Here is a 21050-nt window from a genome sequence, read left to right on the forward strand (position 1 = left end):
AAGGGTGCAGAGTGTTTTAATGGTCCCAGATAGCACAAAACCAGAGCAAGGCTGAAGAGCTGCTCTTCCTATCTGGTTTTCCTAATGGAGCTGCTCACTGCCTTAAGCCTTGGAGGCTTACATTGAAAGAAGGTATTTCCCTTAAGAGGCTGTAGGAGGACCAGAGTCTCCTAGAGCCCAAAATGAGCTGTAGGGAATAAAAGTTCAGCAAAATTTGCGGGAGGCTGCTGAAATACAGAGCAGACTGGAGATGACAGGGGTGCTGCAACATACCAAACATTTTAATGCCACAACACAAGCTTTCCTGCTCCGTCATCCAGATGCGAGAACCTGTAAGCCCTTATGCACTGGCTTTCCAGTTTTACAGTGTGGCCCCAACAGCAACCCTTCACTGCAAGGCAGCATCAACACTACCAAACATGCTGACAGAGTGCAGGCAGCTCCCATGGGATGGCTACTCTGAGACAGACCTGACTTTACAACAGCATGCTCCGCCACTGAGAAAGGAACCAAAGCTAGTCTTTTTAGTAGGAAAAAATGAATACACATAGGACCGGTTTTCTTAAAGGACTTGTTTATCTGTTTTCTACTTTCTACCCAGGAAAATCCTGGCAAGACAAGGGAGGACAAGGCTGATTTCCCAACACAGCCATACCTCCCCTTCCACGCCCGACAAACCCTGTCCAGGGGCAGGGCTACCACAGCAGGTGCCACATCACCCACTCAGAGATGCTGGTGTTATTTTTCCAAGCAGCTGCTTCAGGGCTGAGGCTTGCTCCTTCAACATCTGGTTCTTCTCCTCAGTGCTCCTCTGCCTCAGCTCAGCTGCCTGCAGGGCCACTGCAAATACCCTGTTCTCCTCACGAAGGTCTTTGATCAGCTGTTTGTTCCTGGAGAGCTGGGCCTACGGAAGGGACAGGAGGCTTAAGGTTCAGCAACCCTACACAAGGGTGCCAGCCAGGCAGGGCCATGCAGCACTAATCACAGAATCACTAGGTTGGGAAAGACCCACTGGATCATTGAGTCCAACCATTCCCATCAATCACTAAACCATGCCCCTCAGCACCTCAGCCACCCGCCTTTTAAACACCTCCAAAGAAGGTGACTCAACCACCTCCCTGGGCAGCCTGTGCCAGTGCCCGATGACCCTTTCTGAGAAAAACTTTTTCCTGATGTCAAGCCTAAATCTCCCCTGGCGGATTCCCTCTTGTCCTGTCCCCTGTCACTTGGGAGAAGAGGCCAGCACCTTCCTCTCTACAACCTCCTTTCAGGTAGTTGTAGAGAGCAATGAGGTCTCCCCTCAGCCTCCTCTTCTCCAGGCTAAACAACCCCAGCTCTCTCAGCCATTCCTCACAAGGCCTGTTCTCCAGCCCCCTCACCAGCTTTGTTGCTCTTCTCTGGACTCGCTCCAGAGCCTCAACATCCTTCTTGTGGTGAGGAGCCCAGAACGGAACACAGTATTCAAGGAGCGGTCTCACCAGTGCCAAGTACAGAGGGAGAATAACCTCCCTGGACCTGCTGGTCACACTGTTTCTGATACAAGCCAAGATGCCATTGGCTTTCTTGGCCACCTGGGCACACTGCTGGCTCATGTTCAGTCGCTCTCAACCAACACCCCCAGGTCCTTCTCCAGGCAGCTTTCTAGACAGACTTCTAGTCTGCAGCACAGCACAGGGCTGTTGTGCCCCAAGTGCAGGACCCGGCATTTGGCCTTGTTAAACCTCATGCCATTGGACTCTGCCCAGCGGTCCAGCCTGTTTAGATCCCTTTGCAGAGCCTCCCTACCCTCCAGCAGATTGACACTTCCTCCCAGCGTAGTGTCATCTGCAAGCTTGCTAAGGGTGCACTCAATGCCTTCATCCAGGTCATTGATAAAGACATTGAACAGGGCTGGACCCAGCACTGAGCCCTGGGGAACCCCGCTTGTCACTGGCCTCCAGCTGGAGTTAACTCCATTTACCACCACTCTCTGGGCCGGGTCATTCAACCAGTTTTCCACCTAGGAGAGTGTGCGCCTGTCCAGTCCAGAGGCTGACAGTTTCCGAAGCTGAATGCTGTGAGAAACTGTGTCAAAGGCTTTACTGAAATCCAAGAAGATACATCCACAGCCTTTCTCTCGTCCAGTAAGCGGGTCACTTTGTCATAGAAGGCGATCAGGTTAGTTTGGCAAGACCTGCCTTTTGTGAACCCATGTTGACTGGGCCTGATCACCCAGTTCTCTTGCATGTGCTTCATGATAGCACTCAAGATGACCTGCTCCATGACTTTCCCTGGCACTGAGGTCAGACTGACAGGCCTGCAGTTTCCTGGATCCTCCCTGTGACCCTTCTTGTAGATGGGCACAGCATCAGCCAGCATCCAGTCCAGTGGAACTTCCCCAGTCTTCCAGGACTGCTGGAAGATGATGGAAAGGGGTTTGGCAAGCACATCTGCCAGCTCCTTCAATACTCCTGGGTGGATCCCATCCAGCCCCAGAGACTCGTGGGTGTCTAGCTGGGCAAGCAAGTCTCTAACCGCCTCCTCTTGGATCATGGGAGCCTCATTCTGCTCCTCCAACTCCTGGGTGTGTACACAGAGGGAACAACTTTCTTTAATAGTAAAGACTGAGGCAAAGAAGGCATTAAGTACCTCAGCCTCGTCCTCATCTCCTGTCACTGTTGTTCCTTCTGCATCCATAAGGACTGAATATTCTCCCTAGCCCTCCTTTTTATAGAAAGATTTTTTGTTATCTTTCACAGACTTGGCCAATCTGATTTCTAGATAGGCTTTAGCCCTCCTGATTTTTTCTCTGCATGATCTCACTTCCTCCCTGTAGTCCACCCAAGATGCCCGTCCCTTCTTCCAAAGCTCATAGACATTCCTGTTCTTTTTGATGTCTCTCAAGACCTCCCTACTCAACCAAGCTGTTTTTTTCCCCCCCGATGGCTCCTGTTCTGGAATATGGGGACAGGTTGCTCCTGAGCTCCTAGGATTTCTTTTTGAAGAGTGTCCAGCCCTCGTAGGCTCCCTTGCCCTTCAGGACTGTCTCCCATGGGACTTTGCCAACCAGCCTTCTGAACAGTCCAAAATCTGCCCTCTGGAAGTTTAATGTGACTGTTCTGCTAATCCCCCTCTTCACCTCACCTAGAACTGAGAAACCTATCATCTCGTGATGGCTTTGTCCCAGGCGTCCTCCAGCCATCACATCCCCCACAAGACCTTCTCTGTTCACGAACAGCGGGTCCAGGAGGCTGCCTTCCCTTGTCGGCCCGCTCACCAGTTGTGTGAGGAAGTTTTCTTCTACGCACTCCAGGAACCTCCTAGACTGCTTCCATTCTGCTGTATTGTACTTCCAGCAGATATCTGGAAGATTGAAATCTCCCACAAGGACAAGAGGTAGTGATCTTGAGACTACTCCCAGTTATTTATAGAAGAGCTTATCAGCTGCTTCTTCTTGGCTGGGTGGTCTATAACAGACTCTCATCACAATATCTACCTTCTGGTGGGCGCCTCTGATTTTAACCCACAGGCACTCAGTCCCATCACCACCATAATCGAGCTCAAGGGTATCAAAGCACTCTCTAACATAGAGGGCTACCCCGCCTCCTCTCCTACCCTTCCTGTCCTGCCTGAAGAGTTTATACCCCACCATAGCTGCACTCCAGCTATACAAATCGTCCCACCACATTTCCATGATGACAACGACATCGTTGTCTCCTTGCCCTACAACAGCTTCCAACTCCTCCTGCTCATTGCCAATGCTGCATGCATTGGTGTAAATGCACTTCAGCTGGGCTGAAGAACCTTCAGCCCTCATAAAAGGAATAGTGTTCATTCCCAATTGACTGGTCCTTGGACTATCTAATGCCTCAGTGCCAGTTTCATCCTTACCGTCACCAGATGTACTCGCCCCCACTCACTCTGTGGTGACATACTGGTGGTCCTTGACAGCACACCATCTCTTAGACATTGGAGTTGCACTTCCAGGCTCACTCCCAACTAGCCTGGCCTTGTCCTGCCTCCCCTTCTAGGAGACAAGCGTGCCCCATTGCTAGTAAGGAAGCCTGGGGGTGTGTGGGCCACTCCATGATCAAAGAACCCAAAGCCTCTCTCCTCACACCAGGCTCGGAGCCAGGTATTAATCAAGTGATTCCTTTTGACCTCTTGCTCCTCATTCCTTAGCGTTGGAATGGGGCTAAACACTACTTGCACTAACCTGTGCATCATCAAGGTGAGCTGCCTTGTCTGCCAGCACAGCGTCAGCACTCCTCAGACTGTGCTCCAGCCCCTCTGCCTGCTCCACAGCTGCCTGCAGTAGACACTGGTGTTCCTCCTGCAACAGGCAACAAAGCCTACAGTTGGGCTTTCTCAGCACTCACCTGGCCTGGACCATGCATTTCCCCATGGCCCTGCTCACAGACCTTCACCCTCCCTGAAATTACCTCCCTGCATGAGGGATCAGCAGAGGTGGTGCAGGATGCAAAGAGCAGTGGGACAAGTGTCTAAAGCAGTACAGCCTTCCCTAGGCTGGCATCAACTGATGTTAAGACAAGACAGAATTCCCAGCAATGTTTTCTAAAAAACAGGCCAATGGCCTCCTGTCTCAGCCATGTCCAGAAAAGTCCAGAGAGACAGTCTCCTTGGAGTCCAGTTTTTGTGTCTGCTCATTTTAATTCCTTAGTTTGCTCCATCTTTACCCAGGTTAGTTCAACTGAATCACAGTGCCCTGAAACAAACTACAAACTCACAAAACCCCAACACCTTGTTGTCAGTGCCCTAGACATAAAACCACCTTGCTCTGTACAAGCCACATCTTCACATAGAGGGCTCAAACTTTCTTTCCCCAGCCTGTGCCAACAAAAAGTGTCTCCCTGGATAACTCTTGCTTCTCTAGGTACAAGGTATCTGGTCTGGAGTAGGTGGATTAGAGTGGGGAGGACTCCTGTTTGAGTGCAGGGCAGTGACTCGGTTCATAAGGAATGAAAATAGCAGCTGAATTTGAAGGCCAAGTGGCTTTCCCACATGGGGTCTTGATATCTAGCATCTATCTCTGGTGGCTTCCAGCACAGCTGCCTTCCAGGCTGGCAGTGCTCCCACCCCAGTACCCTTGACTGAGTTCCTGCAGTTCCCTGCTTACCTGGATCCTGACCAGCTGCCTGCAGGCCTGTTCAGCCTGGCAGTAGAGGTTTTCTTGGAGCTGCCCAGCCTTGCGCTGTTCCTCTCTCAAGCTGGTTTGCAGCTGTTCATACTGTTTCTTTGGCACCATGTTGTTCATCTGAGCATTTGCCTGCTGCAACTGCAATGCATGCTGAGCCTGGGCAAGGCTCAGGCTTGTTTTGGCTTCCAAGAGCTGTAACACAGAAAGGCCAATAGCTGGTTAGAGCTTTGTGCCAGCAACCAGACAGGGACAGGGTATGTTGCGGGTGAGGGGAGAGATTAGAAAGCACCCTCACACCCCACCTCAGCTCTCACACCAGCATAGCCACAGCAGAGCATGCAGACCATGGGAGTGGTGCTTGCTGGGCAGCCTACAAAGCCAGGGATGGAGAACACTGAGCTGCAGGAGGAAAAATAGGGACCCTTTGCTAAGAGATGCTCCCCTTGCTGGGAGGGAGTCTTAGAACCAAGGGTGGCAGAGGGGGCTGCTCACCTACATTTGTTCTTAGAAGTAATACATCCCAGGCAAGCTGGGCTTCAGTCCTTGCCTGTACTAAGCATCCTCTGCTTGCTACTAGCAGCAAAGGGCAAACCTTGTACTGGGAAGCAGGTCTGATCCAGCTTTGCCCTAGAAGTGGCTGGCACAGGCAAGCTGTACTCCAGAAAGCCAGTGCCTAAGCCTGTCCCCAGGGCAGAAGGCAGGAGAGAGATAAGATATGTGGAGGTTTTTCACATCAGCTTTCACCTATCCTAGTGGTCCTTGTTCCACTGCTCTGATCACCTTGTTTCCCTTCCCTCAGACATGGCCTGCCTTGCCCTGTCATCCCTGTCCTGCTCGATCCTGCCACTCCTCTAGCTCCTCTGTCAGCTAAGCCACACAGAACCACAGTTCCAAGCAGTCCTGTGTGAGCTAGCTCCACTCAGCCTCCATCTCCTCTGCCCAGCCAGCCAACACAGGACAAGGACAGAAGGGACACCATAGTGGCAGCCATGAGCAAGGTCCTGTCCCAAGCTCCGCCTGAACTGGCTTCAGACATATCTGAGCAGGAGGGTGAATCTTTTGTATCCCACAAGGAGGAAGAGGACAGTCTTTTCTGCCAGGGGAAGGTGTCCAATACAGCTCTGAGCAGGGCAACGCAAACATCACGGGGACCACTCAGCAACCTGCCACCAACTTAAATGACACCTACCTTCTCCTGTAATGCCTTGAGCTGCTGTTTGAGCAGCTCCATCTCCATCCAACATGCTGCATGCTGCTGGTGGTACTCCAGCCTTGCAGCTGCCTCTGCCCCTTGTCGCCACTCCACCTCTACAAGCTTCTGGTTCTGCAGCTGGACTGTGTCACAGCCAGCACTGTGGCCAGCCTTGTGCTCAGTGAGTTCACAGTCCATCTTGACATTCAGGTGGGAGACCTCCCCCTTGCTCTTCTCACTCTGGAAAAGGTTGAGAAAAACAACAATGGACAAAGGCTTGGGAGAGAGGCAACAGACTTAACCTGTCCCAAGCTGTGCCCACTGGGTTCACACCCAAGAACAGCGCTGTTGCTGCAGGGCCCTGCAGGCACTCAGGACAAGTGCCCTCATTTCCCAGCTTGACCACAGTGCCACAGTTCAAACACAACATTCCTGAGTAAGAAAACCCACACAGGTGATAGCGTGGAAGAAGGCAAAAAGGGAAGGGGGGACAACTGGCAACTGTACAGATGCGTAAAAAACATTAAGATTGGTAAGAATACAGCATGAATGGAAACTTGTCCGTGTGAACGCACCAAATGAAAGAGCAGAATACAGGCCGCAACAGCAGACTGCATTGACACTAAGCGGTACCACCTTGCAGATGCTGCCTCTAGGACACCATTCCCAGTCACGAGGAATCCCAGAAAAGCGTGAGGAACTGACAGCCTGCAACCCTCATCCATGTTGCACACAAGAAAGGCCTTGTGTGTGCACATGTCCAAGGGCTCAGGAGCATGTAGGTTTGAGACTGGGAGTGAGCAAAATCCCTGGGAGAAAGACTGCAAGCAGATAAAGTCAATCTCATTAGAGAATTTGTTGTAATGCATTCCCTTCTGTAAGATCTTCACTGGCTTTTGAAAGAATTTTTCCCTACCTGACAAGCCATAAAATGTAGCTAGTTCTTCAAAGCAAGCCTGGGTCTGAATGCTTGAAACAAATATTCCCGTTCTCCTCTTTAAGCTTGTGCCGTTTTTGTCCTCCTAAATCCTTCAGCTAAGAGCTTGTCAGTTAGTGTCAAAGGCTTCTTACCGATGATGTTAGCTCTGCTGTTTCAGCCAGCTCCTCCAACTTCTCTCTGCCTAACTCACTCACGTGTTTCCTGTTAGGGAGAGGTATACGATCAGCTTCAGGCCAGACAGCAGCAAATCACAGCCTCCCAGAAAAGGGCCCTGTTTGAGGAGTGACAGATCTGATTTTGGCCTGCAACAGGAAGTGATGTCAGGCCAAAACAGATATGGTCCTGAACTGATCCAGGAGTGGGTTGGGTGTCTCTGCCCCAACAGGTGACTCATTCCATCCCAGGGCAAACAGCTAGGGACATCCAAAGTCCTGCAGTGTTGTTAGAAGCCCAACAATCAGGACAAACAGTGGGAGAGCTAGCTGAGCTGACTTTTGGGGCCATATGCACCAGGAACCCAGCTCTCCCTGGATTTCTGGCTCACTGGGAGACCCTCATATTTATCACAAGCTTCCTAAGGCACCAGCAGGACACTGGACAAAACGTTTGAGTAGCAAAGAAGCCCATACTTTCCTCCCTCAATACACTCAGCCCCACAGCCTTCCTCAAACCTGGCTCCAGACCCTGTGCTCTGGCCTGCCCAAGCCACCCCAGCACTGGTTGTTTTTGTGTGGAGCAAAGGGTGTGAGGATGCTGGCTTGCTCAGAACTGAGGAAACAGAAGGCAGGTTGAGCCAGCTGAAATCTGGTAAATGCACCTCTGCATGGCTCTCCTTTTACCAGCATTAGCTATCCACTCATTTGCTAGCCTCCCACAGCTGGCTCCTCATACTTGTGTCTGCTGCCTTTCTCCTTTGTTAGCCTTAGCTCTTGCTGGAGTCTCCCAAGTTGACTTTTCAGTGAGCTGTTCTCTTCCAGCAGCCGGCGCAGCTCTCTCCTGTAGGGAGAGATAGCAGAGTGAGAAAACCGTGCAAAAGCCCAGTTTGCTGTTGGCATCCTACACTGGCTCCCTGTTCTAGTCCTATTTGGTTGGCAAGGACAGCAGGAACTAAATAAAAATCTGAGCACCAACCATCCAGTAATTCATGCAAAACATGGGGGACAATAAAGAGGAAGGGAAATAAAGGGGAATAAGGACAAACAGTATCAGACCCGGAATTTATGTAGTTTTCAGCTGGCCAAAATGATTTTGCATGCCTGCCAAGGAGGGGAAACAAAGTGATCTGGCTCATCAAGACACACCTAGACTTCATTACAAGATAACCAAGTGGTGATCGAACCCCTCAGTTGCAATACAGCCACGTCTGGAGAAGTCAGCTTGCTTGCAAGGCCTCTTTGAATTTACACTGCTGGACACAACAGCTGTGACCTCAAATCCAAGGCAGCCTTCTCTGACCATTATCCTTCCACTCCTACTGTTACTCCCAGTCGCCCATGAGGCCATGAATACTGATACCTGGGGGAAGGAAGTTCAGTCCTGTGTTAGACAGTCCTATCCAACAGCTACTACCATAACCTATGTCCACACAGGACCCAAATTCCTCAGGGCAGAGCACAGGAAAATGGACTGTCCCTCTTGGCATGGATGACAGCATTGCAGTTTGCGGCACTGCATGTGGAACGCAGAGGTGCTGAGTGAGGAAGTTCCTCTCTTCTCCAAGCATCAAGAGAACTAACACACGGGCTGTGTGGCAGTTGCTCCCCCTGCTTCACAGCAGCTGCCTTCTGAGTCAGTTTTACTTGAGGATTCATGTCACCAATACCCACCTACAGCTGTACAAGGCAGAGGAGGGCACAGACAGCCACAGCCACTTGAGCATTTCCCAGCTCTGTGACCACACTCCCAGTGTTAGTAAGAGACATGTGCGAGAATGCAAGACATACAGCTGCTGTTAAGAGTATCTTGGACCATCATACTGTAGGCAGCCTTGTTTTCCACAAGGCATCTGATTTTTTTTTGCAGCAGCAGCTCCGTGTTAGTTCTGCAAACTGCCTTTGCACTCTAACCTGCCACGCCTTTGACCTCTGTGTTCATTTTCCAGCCAGTGCACAACATCTTTGAGCTGCATCAGGTCCAGTTTCACCCTGTGCCTTTCCCTTTCCAGCTCTAATACACTTTGTCCCTTCCAACTACAGAGCCCTCAGCCCCATGATCTTTGCATTATTCCCATTTCATCCCAGTGCTTTTCTCCATTTTCTTCTCAACAGTCAGCATCTTGACTTGTTCCTCATTAAACTTCTCTTCCAGCTTTAGCTGCCTCTTCTTCCACAGAGAGGCTGTGTCCTTTTCCTTCCATTTCTTCTGCTGCTGCCTCTCCTGGGCACACTGCTCTTGAAGGTCTCCCCTTGGAGCCTTTATCGTGAGGAAATCACCTCCTTTCATATCAATGTTGCTACAACAAAGCCTGACAGCTGTCCTCACACTTGCATTCACTCCGTGACAGCTCTTGATCATGCTCAATCTCTGCATCTTTCCTAAAGCTAAAAAACATTTCTAAGATCTGGATTTGATAACACAGCTTGAAAAGCTCAGCTAGCCTCAGAACATGCTTTTTCTGGAGAAACCATGCAAAGTTTTCTTTAGGTTGCAAAGTCAAGGCTATTATTTAAACGTTACACAAAGTTCCCACACCATTTTGCACTTCTCGAAGACTTATCCTTCGGATGTTTTCCAACAACTCTGAAAACTCCCCACTAGAGCCAGTCCCTCTGCAGTTCATCAGAGATGGTGGCAACACAGTTTAAATGCTTCGTATTCCTGTTATTTCAGTTTGTTCCCATGATCTGCCACAGATTTAGGCCAGTTCACCTCCTCTGGCCCACGTCTACCTCATATCTCAGCTCCTCAGCCCTAAAACCAGGAAAAAGGCCTAGCAAAGTCCTCCACTCCTATGTTGCGAAGGGAACCCTGCTCCTGACAAGAGGCAGTGAAGAGAGGCACAGCAGGGAAAAGGCAGGAGGAAAGCCTGGGGCAGTGGTGGAGTATGCTGGGAAGCAGGAAGGGAAAGACATGGACAGGCAACAATTTCCTGCCCCAATTCCTCTCCAGTATCCTCTGCAAGGCCATTCTGGCTCCTGGGCAAGGAGGAGGGTTGCAGAATTGACTCCACATGCACAGGAAGGGAAGATCAACAGTCATCTAGTGACAACCTTCCTCTCCCACAAGCCAATCTGTTTAGGCTATATAGAGAAATTTAAGCCACTTTTTTCTGTATTTAAGATGGCAGGTTGTGATGATCAAGCAAGTAGAGCCAGGTTTGCTGAAGACCCAAGAAAGAGAGAGATAATAAGAAAACTGTGACGAAAGTTCTCCTATTTCTCTCATTGTTTTGAGATACTTTGCTGAGCGCTGCCTCTGACACAAACTTGTAGAACACATAGGGAAATGTAAAGTCCTGAAATAAATGCACTCATGTAAGGGGAGTTTAGATATTTCACTAAAACAGCTGCAGCCCTACCATACTGCACAGATTTTCTCCCAAATTAAAGCAGCTCTCTGACCCTGTGATATTTCAGCCTGCTATATGAGTAGTGGATGCACCCCTAGACTCCACTAAGCCCCAGAAAGAGAAGGGTGCCAGACCTCAGGCTGTCTCTGTCCCTCCATTGCACCCTCAGATCTTTTCCCTCCTGGTCCAGCAGCTGCCCTGGATGACAAACATCTTCAGTATGCTGTTGTCCCACACTGTCCTGCTCTTTCTCAAACCTCTCCTCCATCTCCAGGCTCCACACACATTTCTGCTCTTTCAGGCTATCAATTACAGCCCAACACTTTGCAACTGTTCCTTCCAGGTCTCTTTTCTGGTCTTCCATCTTGCGCATCTCAGCCTTGAAGTGTTCCTCATTGTCCTTCCTTTCTCTCTCGAAGTTTTTTCTCATTAACTTGATCTCCTCCTTGTAATAGTTTATCTGCTGGGAGGAGACAGGATTTGGATATTAGCATCATGCTCCCTACAGCTCTCCTCTCTTCCAATAACTCTGATTCAGATGGATCTCCTGGTCCCTCTGAAGAGGGGACACTTCAGGCAGTTCTGGTCCCTACTGAACTTAGGGCAACAGTCAGTCTCATACAGCAGCCTCTAACAAGCCAGGAGAGGCCAGGGTATCATCCACCACTGCTTCTCATATCCTTCCTCACCCCGCAGAGTGGCCCCTTGTCCAAGATGTGGTGGTGAGTAGCTGCTGCTCACCACAGCTCCACTGTAAACACTAGAAACTCCAGGATTTGATGAGCACAAAGGTAGGTCTGTGAAGCAGACAGAAGATCTGCAAGCAGTTTTGTGTTCCTTGAATAGTTCATCACTGGTGTGGCAATTGAGCATTTACTCTTGCAGTGGTGCTGTGGGAACCCAGCAAGCAAAGTGGAAACTGAGGCCTCTCCTATGAGCTCTCACTGCTGTCTAAAGGGAGGGTTCATACCATCACCTTAGGGCAAGCAGGTTAAAAGTGCACGGCAAGCCCAGGGAGACAGGGCTCTGATACCCACTCAGTACTCTCACAAGACAACTGACTGCTTTTCCTCTTGGTTTTATTGTGACAGCAACACTGAGTTAGTTAATCTCTGGTTCCCTATAAGGAGCAAGACCCACACAAACATTTTGCAAGGTGACAGAGACTTCCACAAAGCCTTTGCCAGCCAGTGAGTGCTCCAAACCCTCCTACCAGCTAAGATGGGCTGGGAAAGTACATGCAACACCACCAGCAGAGATGAGGTACCACCCAGTACCCCAGTCTGAACTCTCCAGCAACCCTCCTGGAGCTCACACTCCATCAGTCATGCTGCAGCAGGGTGTTTTACCAAGCAGTTGTGCCAAGAGGTCAGGACATCTCCTCCCACCTCCCTCACCTTGGCTTCCAGCCGCGTCTTCATGTCCCACAGTTGGTCTTGGAGCTGCTCCATTGAGAGTGATGTCTCTGTGAATGCAGAATTGGGAACCAGAGGGCTGGGAGAACAGCACACTGGCAGAGAGAGCCCTATGAATACAGGCCTACAAGACAAGACAGGCCTGGCTGTCCTTAGCAGGATGACTGTAGCTTCCTCAAGTCAAGCCCATACAACCCTAAAATATGGAGATGCCCTATCTATCTAGCAACCAGTCCCAGGGCTGCATCACTTCTCATCATCTTAAGCTCAACCTGAACCTCCCAACCCACAGTTTGGGGCTACTTTCTCTTTATTATATTGTGTTCCCTCAACATGCTCAACAGTGAAAATGTGCCTATTTACTCCCAGCTGCCCAGTCCACCAGTCACCATCCCCAGCTTTCGAGTTGGAAAAGACTCCTTCCCTCCATCTCCCTCCTCCTTACTACCTGTGATCCCTTTCTCCCCTCCCATGGCTGCCCAGTGCCAGAAATGGCAGCAGCAAGCTCAGGCACAGCAAGCAACCCCACACTCGCATGGAAACTCTGATCCAGAGGGAACCTTGGTTTTGCTTGAGAAGACGGAGAAGCACTGAACCCTCCTGCATTTTACCTCCTGCTGGTAGCCCTCTCTCAGCCCTGCTCTCCCATAGCTGGAGACGCAGCCTTTCCAGCTCCCTCCACAGCATTCCATTCTGGTCCCACAGCACCTGGAGCAGAGACTGGTCACGATGCAGCAAAGAAGCTCCTCAGAGCTGCAGAGTGCCAAGCACCCACAGCTCCCAGCAGCCACATGTACTCAGGGTCTCTTGCAGCATGAAAAGCAAAGAACCCTCACCAGCACAGTCAAAGAATAAGGCACAGGATTTTCTTCCATCCCAAACAGCCAGAGATGAGAGATTTTGGAAGAGTCAAAGAAGAAATAGAAGCCCAGATTACTGCCGCCACCATCGTTAGATACTGAAGCACAGAGAGCTACAAGCAACTGCCCCCATATGCATAAGCACACAACACCAGGGGCTTTTGCAGACGCCTTGGAGGGCTGAACCTCCTAAGACTCCTCATGACTTAAACAAAACCACTGCTAGTGACTAACACACAAGAAACACTGCGACCTCAGTACAATCCCTCATACACTCAAAGGTCTGCATTTACATCCTCAAAACACTCCTGTGGGCATCTAGGTGAGCCAACAAGCACTACTCTACGCAGACAAGCAAAAACAGGATTACTGTAAAGTCCCACAGGGCTCTGGAAGGGAACATTTCTAGGTTGCAGAAGGAATAAAGTGAGGCAAGAAGGGGATGACTACATGGGAAGCGGAGAATGAGGCAGGTCCTGATGCCCAATTAGCACAGAGACACCCTTAGAGGCCAGCACAGGAGTTTATCCCGTCTTAGTGCCAACGTCAGCCTGCAGCAAGGAGTCCCATGCTGATCATCACACTATAAGCCACCACATCACTGCACCAAGCCACTTCCTTGAAGGTGCCTGGAGCTGGGCAACTGCTTGTTTCACTTCACACCCTCTGTCTCGTACTGGAAGCAATAGCATTCAAGGCATGCTGCTTCTTTCTGGACTGTCCACTTTCAGAAGACACCAAGATATATCGAATATGCTGCCACCCAGGAAACTGATGGGCTGTAAGAGACTATGAACTAGGGTACTTCCAAAGATCCCAATTAAGAAATATTATTGAGCATATCTAGATAAATGCAAACCCAGTTTGTTTAATCTCCATTCTGAACAGAAGAGCAGAGGAGAAGCGGGGCTGACAACATTCAACAAGGGTAAGGGATAAACCTGAGTGGGTGCGTTCATGGGACAGATGAAGCCCAAGGACCTAACCTCTCCACTCATGAGCATTATCATGGACAACTGAGGCTGCTCAAGGGGAGGAAAAATTTACAGCATGGAATATCTTCAGCCCTCTGGTGCCACCTGGAGCAATGCTGCACTAGACAGGACTCCAGCATGTTTGCCTTTAATTACAGCTTCAAGAGGGGCTGTTCCCTGCATCCATGAAATGGCTTTGCTGAAAATGCAGATTTCGGCCCCTGTGAGAGCAATTTGCTGTGACCTCCTCTACTAAGTGGTACTCCCTAAGTCACGCATAGTATTGGAAACAAATGGGCAATGCAATAAGCACAGAACTCAGGAGCCAAGGCACACAATACCCAGCAACTCACCACATGCAAGACACACAAGTCACTCAAAACCAAAAGAAGGGAAATAGAGGCTATGCTCAGGTCTCAGAGAGCCCAAAGCTCTGGGAAGGAGCACAGCACCCTGCAGAAGGTACAACATACACAACACTGATGCCTGAACCATACACACGCCAGGTACCTCAATGGGCTCACCTTGACTCTCTAGCAGAGTCCAACAGCAACGGGTTTTGTAGGGGTTGTTAAAGTAGGGCAAGAAGGAGGAAGGGAACAAAAATAAGATAGAAGAATTTAGCTGATAACATGCTTTCCAAAAAAGAACAGCTTTCTCCTTGCATTCGAAAAGAAATACCAGCGTGGTCTGTACTTACACAGAGCTACGTGGTTCCCAAACAAAATGGCCCATGGCTACCGGGTGGCAGAAGGGAGGGATTTAAAACCCACCCCTACTCCCCCCTGCCAGTATCCCAGCAAGGGAACCAACCTATTGGCTGCAGGAGCAGGGAGACAGGCTGCTTTATAAGGGTTACAAGTGTGTCCTGCCTCCTGCCAAAGAACAGCAAGACAAGACGGATCCCCCTTTTGCACTCTGCTTGGGGCTGCCTCCCTCCTCTCCCCCAGGACAAAGTGCCCAACAGATGTGCCAACAAGAGATGTATTTTTATGACAGCAACGATGGAGCTACCCACCCATACCTGGCACTGCTGCTTATACTCCAAGACAATCTCTGCAAAGCGCTCGCTCTGGTTTGGGAGCTCTGGGCTGTGGGACTCCATCTGGGTCAGCTGCACAAACACAGCAAAACACATCTCATCGAGGAAATTATTACCTCCAAATGGAGACGCAAAAGCTCTACTATATCACCAGAGTCATGGTGCTTCACCCATAGATTCAATGGAAGGGTTCCTACTGACACCTGTGAGATGAGTCAGATGCAGAAAGAGGATGAAAAATATTATTCTTCATGTGTGAGAAACATCAAAATACAGGTAGGCTAGCTTCCCCAAACTGGTCAACAAGACCACAGACTCATCTCTTTCAGACTCATCTCTTTCCCTAGACCTGTTTTACCAGGTGCCTTGGTGGAGTGGAAGGCACAAAAACGAACGCTTTACTTCAATACTTGTGAAAAAGAAAGCTTTCCTTTTCTGGAAAGCAAACTCTACAGTTCACACTTGAAGGCTGCAGATTTGTAGAACTTTCTACAATTGCAAATTTTGAAAGGCCTAAATTAAAAGCCAATATCTTTTCTTTCCATGTTGTCATTAACCTGCAGGACAGTTCAAAGAAGGGGAGACCATAACAAATGACCCCAAGTATGCAAGTTTTCATAGAAATGGGTCTATTTTTTTATGAGTTCCTGGAAGTTCCTGTTTAACAGCAACAGAGGAAAAAAAAGGCTACCTTGTCCTTCACAACACGATTAAGTTCTTTCTGCAGCTCTAGCACCAGCTTTTCAGAGGCTGACAGTTTCTCAGACATCTCTCTGACCTTGTTTTGCATCTGTGTGTTCTCCTGCAGACAAAAGGGAGAAGATTCTTTTGATGTTGTGGATCCTCACATCACAGGATGGGTTCATCAGCCACAGGCCTACAGCAGGAAGCTGTGAAACAACTGGCACGTCAGCATGCTGAACGCGGCACAGCTCAGAGGAGTCCTTGCTTTGTACAGCACACTGCAGATATACACCACATGGGCTGGGGTTTGGCTCATCTCTATAAAGGGCAGATGCATGCAAGTGGGTTTTGCAGAATAAGAGCTAGACAGCCCCACAGCTCTGTCTCTACCTCTGCTTCACAAAACTACAGTATCCTGCACAGCCAACAAAGGCAGCAAGTCCTCAGCCATCTCCACCTGTACTTCTACGCTGAACAGCACTGGGAAAATCCCAGGCATAAAGACACCACGGTCTCTGATTTTTGCATGGTCCCTTGAACAATTTTAGCCTCAAGCACCAGGCGTTCAGATGTTACCAAGAGCCAAACCATTCCCAACAGACAACATGGGAGTTTAATAATGTCACGGCAAGGGAACAAGCTCTATATTTAATTTGATAGTATCGATGCAGCTGATGATTTTTCTGCATAGAACTCCTATCCTGCCCAGCAAGAGAAACACAAGCAATACAACTTTGCTACCACCTGTGCTTTGCCTCCTCTGAAGAAGCAGAGATATTGCATCCAACGCAGTTTTAATTACCTTCATCCTGTCGTTCAGTCTTCTTTGTAGGCTGGCCTCTTTGCACTGGAGGAACTGTTTATCAGCCTCCACCTTCATTTGGTGATTAACTGCTTGCTGCAAAAGCAGCTCTTTTGCCTCTATTTCTGCCTGAGCATCCCTGGAGACAAAAAGCAATATGGTTGGGGCACCCACAGCATGTTCTAAGATGGTCACAAGGTCAAGACACCTACTCTCACCATGCACAAAGCAGGAGATGAGAGCTTGGTTGGACGGATGTTTAGACCACAGCAGGGAGGTATTCAGGGACTTCTCTGCCACTGACATAATGGCAAAATAAGTGGGAGATTCATAAAGAGAGATTGGGGTGGGAGGGAGAGGCTATGGGCACCTGAAGGAAAACCATTTTCCCTGCCCCACCAAAAGGACCTCTCCTACTTGAGCTTGTTCTGGGTATGCTTGAGAGCGATGCATTGCTTTTCCAATTCCCTGCCAAGCTGCAAGCAGTGTCCCTCCGCTTTCTCCAAGTCCAGCCTCGCCTTGTCCCTCTCCCTAGCGATCTGCCTCACCTGGATCCTGCAGGCACAGTGAGCAGTGCTTTAGGAGGCATTTCAGGCACCCCACAGAAGAGCCCTCCTTCACAGGGAGCAGCACTCTTACTGCAGACACTGTAGTTTGCATCCATAGGAAGTAATGGCTGCATGCGGAAGCCTGTTCCTGGGGACCATGAGTGTGTTGTGCAAGCTGCAGGCAGCTCTTCCAGGCTCACCTACTCCTCTGTGCTGCTATTCAGCCTCTGCAAAGACAGAGCAGACTGAAATCACTTTCTTCCTCTTCTAACAGAGCCATCTGACCACCCTCCAGCCTTTCAGACATCTGCCCTCATCTCACAGACAGGCTTAGATCACATCCACATCAGAGGGTCACGTAAAAACTGTCAGATGGGGACTGCCAGTCAACATTTTGTTTGATATATTAGCTAAAATTGCGTCAAGGTCAGCCTGAAAACTAATGCATTCAGCTTGGCTGAACCCAAAAAACAGAACCCAGAAAGGTGATACAGAACTGGTAACATATCCAATAGCACCAATTGCATGCCAGGTTTGGAGGAAGCCTATCCTCAGAGAACTGTTACCTCAAAGCCTTCAGCCAAGAGCATGAAACAATCTTTTTTATTATTTTTTTTTTGTGAGCTGTTTTGGTCTGGATCCTGGATGGAGCTGTCCCGGCTGTCAGGGTACTCAGCTATTCACTTCCACCTTAGTGCATTAAAGCATAGTTAATCCAAAGGCATCTGCAAATGCCTTGCTAGTTCTTAGAGTTAAAAGCAGTAAAAGGGAAGAAGTAATTTACATCAAACAAAGACAATGCAGACAAAGCTTCTTCCATGCACTAAAAACGGGACAACCTGAGCCACAAGAGGTGCAGAGAAGTCCACGCTTCTGAAGCAAATGAACTGAGGTGATTTTTCCCCTCTGCTAGGATACACGTCCCTCTCCCACCCCTAAAAAGATGAGGCGCAACAACCCTCCGTTGTTCTGTTTTACCATCCCACTCCACCTGCACAAGGTTTGCTCCTACTCAGGCAGCTCCCAGGGGAGCCTTTTGGTCACCATGCAGTTGGTGAAATCCACATCATACCCAAAATTTGGCTGACAAGTGGAAAACTCTCCCCAAGTCACTACCCTCAGATACTGAACTAATGTCTATTAAATCATCCCTTTGTGAAATGAAACATCTTGGCCTGAATTGTTCTCAGCAGAACCCACTCTTTAGTCTCCTTTTTGTGGGGAAATGGACAGAGAAGCCTTTTTAAATATGACAGCTAGATTTGTGTCCGGATTCCCTGCAGGACATTGTAGAAACAGCAATCACAAATGAACTGCCCTGTGTAGGGAACTGGTAATGACTTATGGTTCCTTATCCCAAGTTAAAGGGAATCACCTCCAAGAGCTGCAGATTGCAACAATCAACAGGGATCCTTTCAACAAAGAAATCTTTCTGCCTTACAGCTCAGTCCATGAAGTACTGTCAGTCTTGGCTGCTTGAGAGCCATTGACATACCTTGGAAAGAGGTGGTCAAGTGGCTGAATAAGCCAAACTGCAGCTCCTCAAAGCTCACCTTTCCATCTCCCACCCCTCTCCATTTTCGTGAATAAATCTTCGAGTTTTTTAAAAAAGCAAGCACAAAAGAAGAGAAACCAGCTACAAGAACACAGCTCAAAGCATCCAAACAACTTCTGAAAACAAACCTCATCTTTTTTACAATGCAAAGGGAATGAAGTTTAAAAAAAACCTATTTTTTGAGATTTATTGGTGCTCTATTTCCGTGCACATACAAAGAAACAAACTCCTCTCCACATAGTCAGAAATGCATCAATAGTGGATGCAGACAAATACAAGAATCACTTTAATCTTGCTTCAGTTGTTGGACAGAAGGGGGATTAGGGCCCTGTGCCTACGCAGAGACTTACAGCAAAAGGATAAACTGCAATAGGAACAAGCTGCCACAAGGCAAATCTCGACTGGCCATACAGGAAAAATTCCTCCTCCTGAGTGTATGGCATCCCTGCGTCAGGCCCTGAGAAACTGTGGGGTCTTCATCCTGGGAGACAGTCAAATCTAGACTGGACAAGCCCAGAGCAACTTTGTCCAACATGTAAGTCAGCCCTGTTTTGAAGAGGACTAGCCCAGAAGCTGCCAGAGCTCCCCTCCTACCTAACTCTGCCTCAGCCAGATGATACAAAACAGCTCCTCTCCAAGGGAAGCCATCAGTGTCCCCAAGAAAACGCAGTGGAGCTAGTGGCTACACCATTGCAGTCTAGGGGAGGTAAAAGTTACTTTTGCCAATCGCTTCCTTTGACTCTACGGATTCACTGCCCAGAACTCACTTCCTATCCCTGTCTCAACAAGCTGGCTCCCAGCCTTTCCCTGCTCAACTCCTTCCTCAGCTCCTTCAGCCAATAGCTGGCTGTGGAAAGCTGCACCTCCTGCATCCACCTCCTCTGGGAAGGACCAGACTTGAGCCTCAGCCACGTCCAAGGGAGGGATGGGCACCTGCCAGGAGCTGCAGGCTATGTTGGGCTTCCAAATGAAAACATAGCACGCATCAGTCATCCTAAAAACAGCCCCCCTGCAACTATTTGTGAAACCATACTATGAGGACCAAACCCCCTGTATCTGTACTCATCCTTGTATAGACAACGGATGAGTACAGACAGCATCATTAACACAAAGAGGACAACATGGACCAAGCAGTGCAACTCCCCTGTCACAAACTACATCAAGGCATGTTAGCACAATGCCACCCATCTACATGCCCCAGCACATCCCAGAGGATCTCTACAGTGTCCTCTCCTGATGGCTTGCCAATATATAACGCATAAAGAGAAGAGAGACCATACCTTGTGCCTCCAGTGTTGCATTCAGAAGAGATTTATCACTTTCTTGTCTGCCTTTAGACTCTGCAATAAGAAAAATGAGGAGAGTGTCAGTCATACTCAGCCCCAGGGCAAGGGTCACGTACCCCAAACCTACCAGCTCCACTCAAACATGCAGCTCCTGACACATCTGCTCACAACTAGAACAGCAACAACTCATGTGCAGCACTCAGCCTGACGCACCCAGGCACCATCAGACACACTGAGACTAGAAATATTTGTGTGTTTGTAATAATTTCATTTCACCATGTCAGATATTTCAGCTCAGGACTCCCAGAAGAGTGCCCTGCCAAGCAGGAGACAGCCCTTTCCCACAAAAGTTTAAGTTTCTTCACAGAGCCAAGCATCCAGGGTATCCAAGGTTGGAGGAGGGTTAAACTCTCTGTTCAACGATTAAAAAATCATTGGAGAAGGATTGAAAAAAAAGGAAAATAGGAAAGATACAAACTCTGCTGGAACCCCAGACAGAAATGGACATCAGAGCAGCGCAGCATACCCATATCCAAACTCTCTGGCCCAAAAAGCAAACCCAGAGATCCAGGTCTATGAGAACTGGAACCCAGCTGCTTGCGCAAAACAGACCAAGAAACGGAGAAGGCATTAGGTGAAGAAAGAAGGAACAAAGCACGTGTCATTCTCCTCCGGTCTCTGTTGAGAATCTACATCTCTTAACTGTCTCATTTGAGCTCCGGCTCGCAAATGAACCCTCGTTCGACACGCCAGGGCTCGCAGAAAAGTGATACGGGGTGAACAGCCGGCCCCTCCTCCAGGGCCAGAGCGCTGGGCTCTCACAGGGGCCACACACAGACACACCAGCCCTAGCGGCTTCCCGAGGGAGACGCACCACCGCGCACCCACAGACCGGGGCCCACCCACTCCACCTCCAGGCCGCGCGTTCAGCAGGGGACCGAACCCGCGTCCCCGCACGCGTAACCTCCGTCCCGTTTCCGAGCCGCTCGACGAGGCGGAAGGGGGGCCCGGCACCGCCCCGGCCGCCCCCCAGCACACCCCGCGGGAGGCACCGGGCCCCGCGCCCTCCCGGCCCCCCTCACCCTCCGCCCGCGCGCGCACGCGCAC

The 21050-nt window shown here is 49.6% G+C and overlaps 1 protein-coding gene across 8 annotated transcripts; it reads right to left on the reverse strand.

The window, feature by feature from the left end:
* Window positions 1-557: 557 nt before the first annotated feature.
* On the reverse strand, window positions 558-21021 carry NINL (ninein like). 8 transcript variants are annotated; one of them, XM_069852932.1, is made up of 16 exons: window positions 20855-21021; window positions 19938-19997; window positions 17194-17329; window positions 16972-17109; window positions 16555-16693; window positions 15760-15870; window positions 15051-15140; window positions 12804-12900; window positions 12175-12242; window positions 10912-11237; window positions 8161-8265; window positions 7401-7470; window positions 6327-6569; window positions 5117-5329; window positions 4196-4312; window positions 558-904 (listed from the first exon to the last, which is right to left on the reverse strand). In XM_069852932.1, the coding sequence occupies exons 3-16, from the start codon at window positions 17259-17261 to the stop codon at window positions 716-718; spliced, it is 1974 nt and encodes a 657-aa protein (XP_069709033.1). In that variant the 5' UTR covers window positions 17262-17329; window positions 19938-19997; window positions 20855-21021; the 3' UTR covers window positions 558-715. The 8 variants fall into 8 exon arrangements, with proteins under 8 accessions (XP_069709033.1, XP_069709032.1, XP_069709031.1 ...); XM_069852931.1 differs by having other exon boundaries at window positions 10912-11240; XM_069852930.1 differs by having other exon boundaries at window positions 12175-12287.
* Between the last annotated feature and the right edge of the window lie 29 nt (window positions 21022-21050).

The sequence above is a fragment of the Phaenicophaeus curvirostris genome, chromosome 2, assembly GCF_032191515.1.
Source record: "Phaenicophaeus curvirostris isolate KB17595 chromosome 2, BPBGC_Pcur_1.0, whole genome shotgun sequence".
Taxonomy (NCBI): Eukaryota; Metazoa; Chordata; class Aves; order Cuculiformes; family Cuculidae; genus Phaenicophaeus; species Phaenicophaeus curvirostris.

What these genes read in the sequence shown, in the direction of transcription:
- NINL (XM_069852929.1), bottom strand. Translation starts at nt 17,261, where the DNA reads ATGGTCCCCAGGAACAGGCTTCCGCATGCAGCCATTACTTCCTATGGA. An exon ending in AGGGACAGAGACAGCCTGAG is followed by an intron (nt 8,266 to 10,911) that starts GTCTGGCACCCT and finishes CTCTCCCTACAG; the next exon opens with GAGAGAGCTGCGCCGGCTGC. An exon ending in CAGCAGAGCTAACATCATCG is followed by an intron (nt 6,570 to 7,400) that starts GTAAGAAGCCTT and finishes AACCTTTTCCAG; the next exon opens with AGTGAGAAGAGCAAGGGGGA.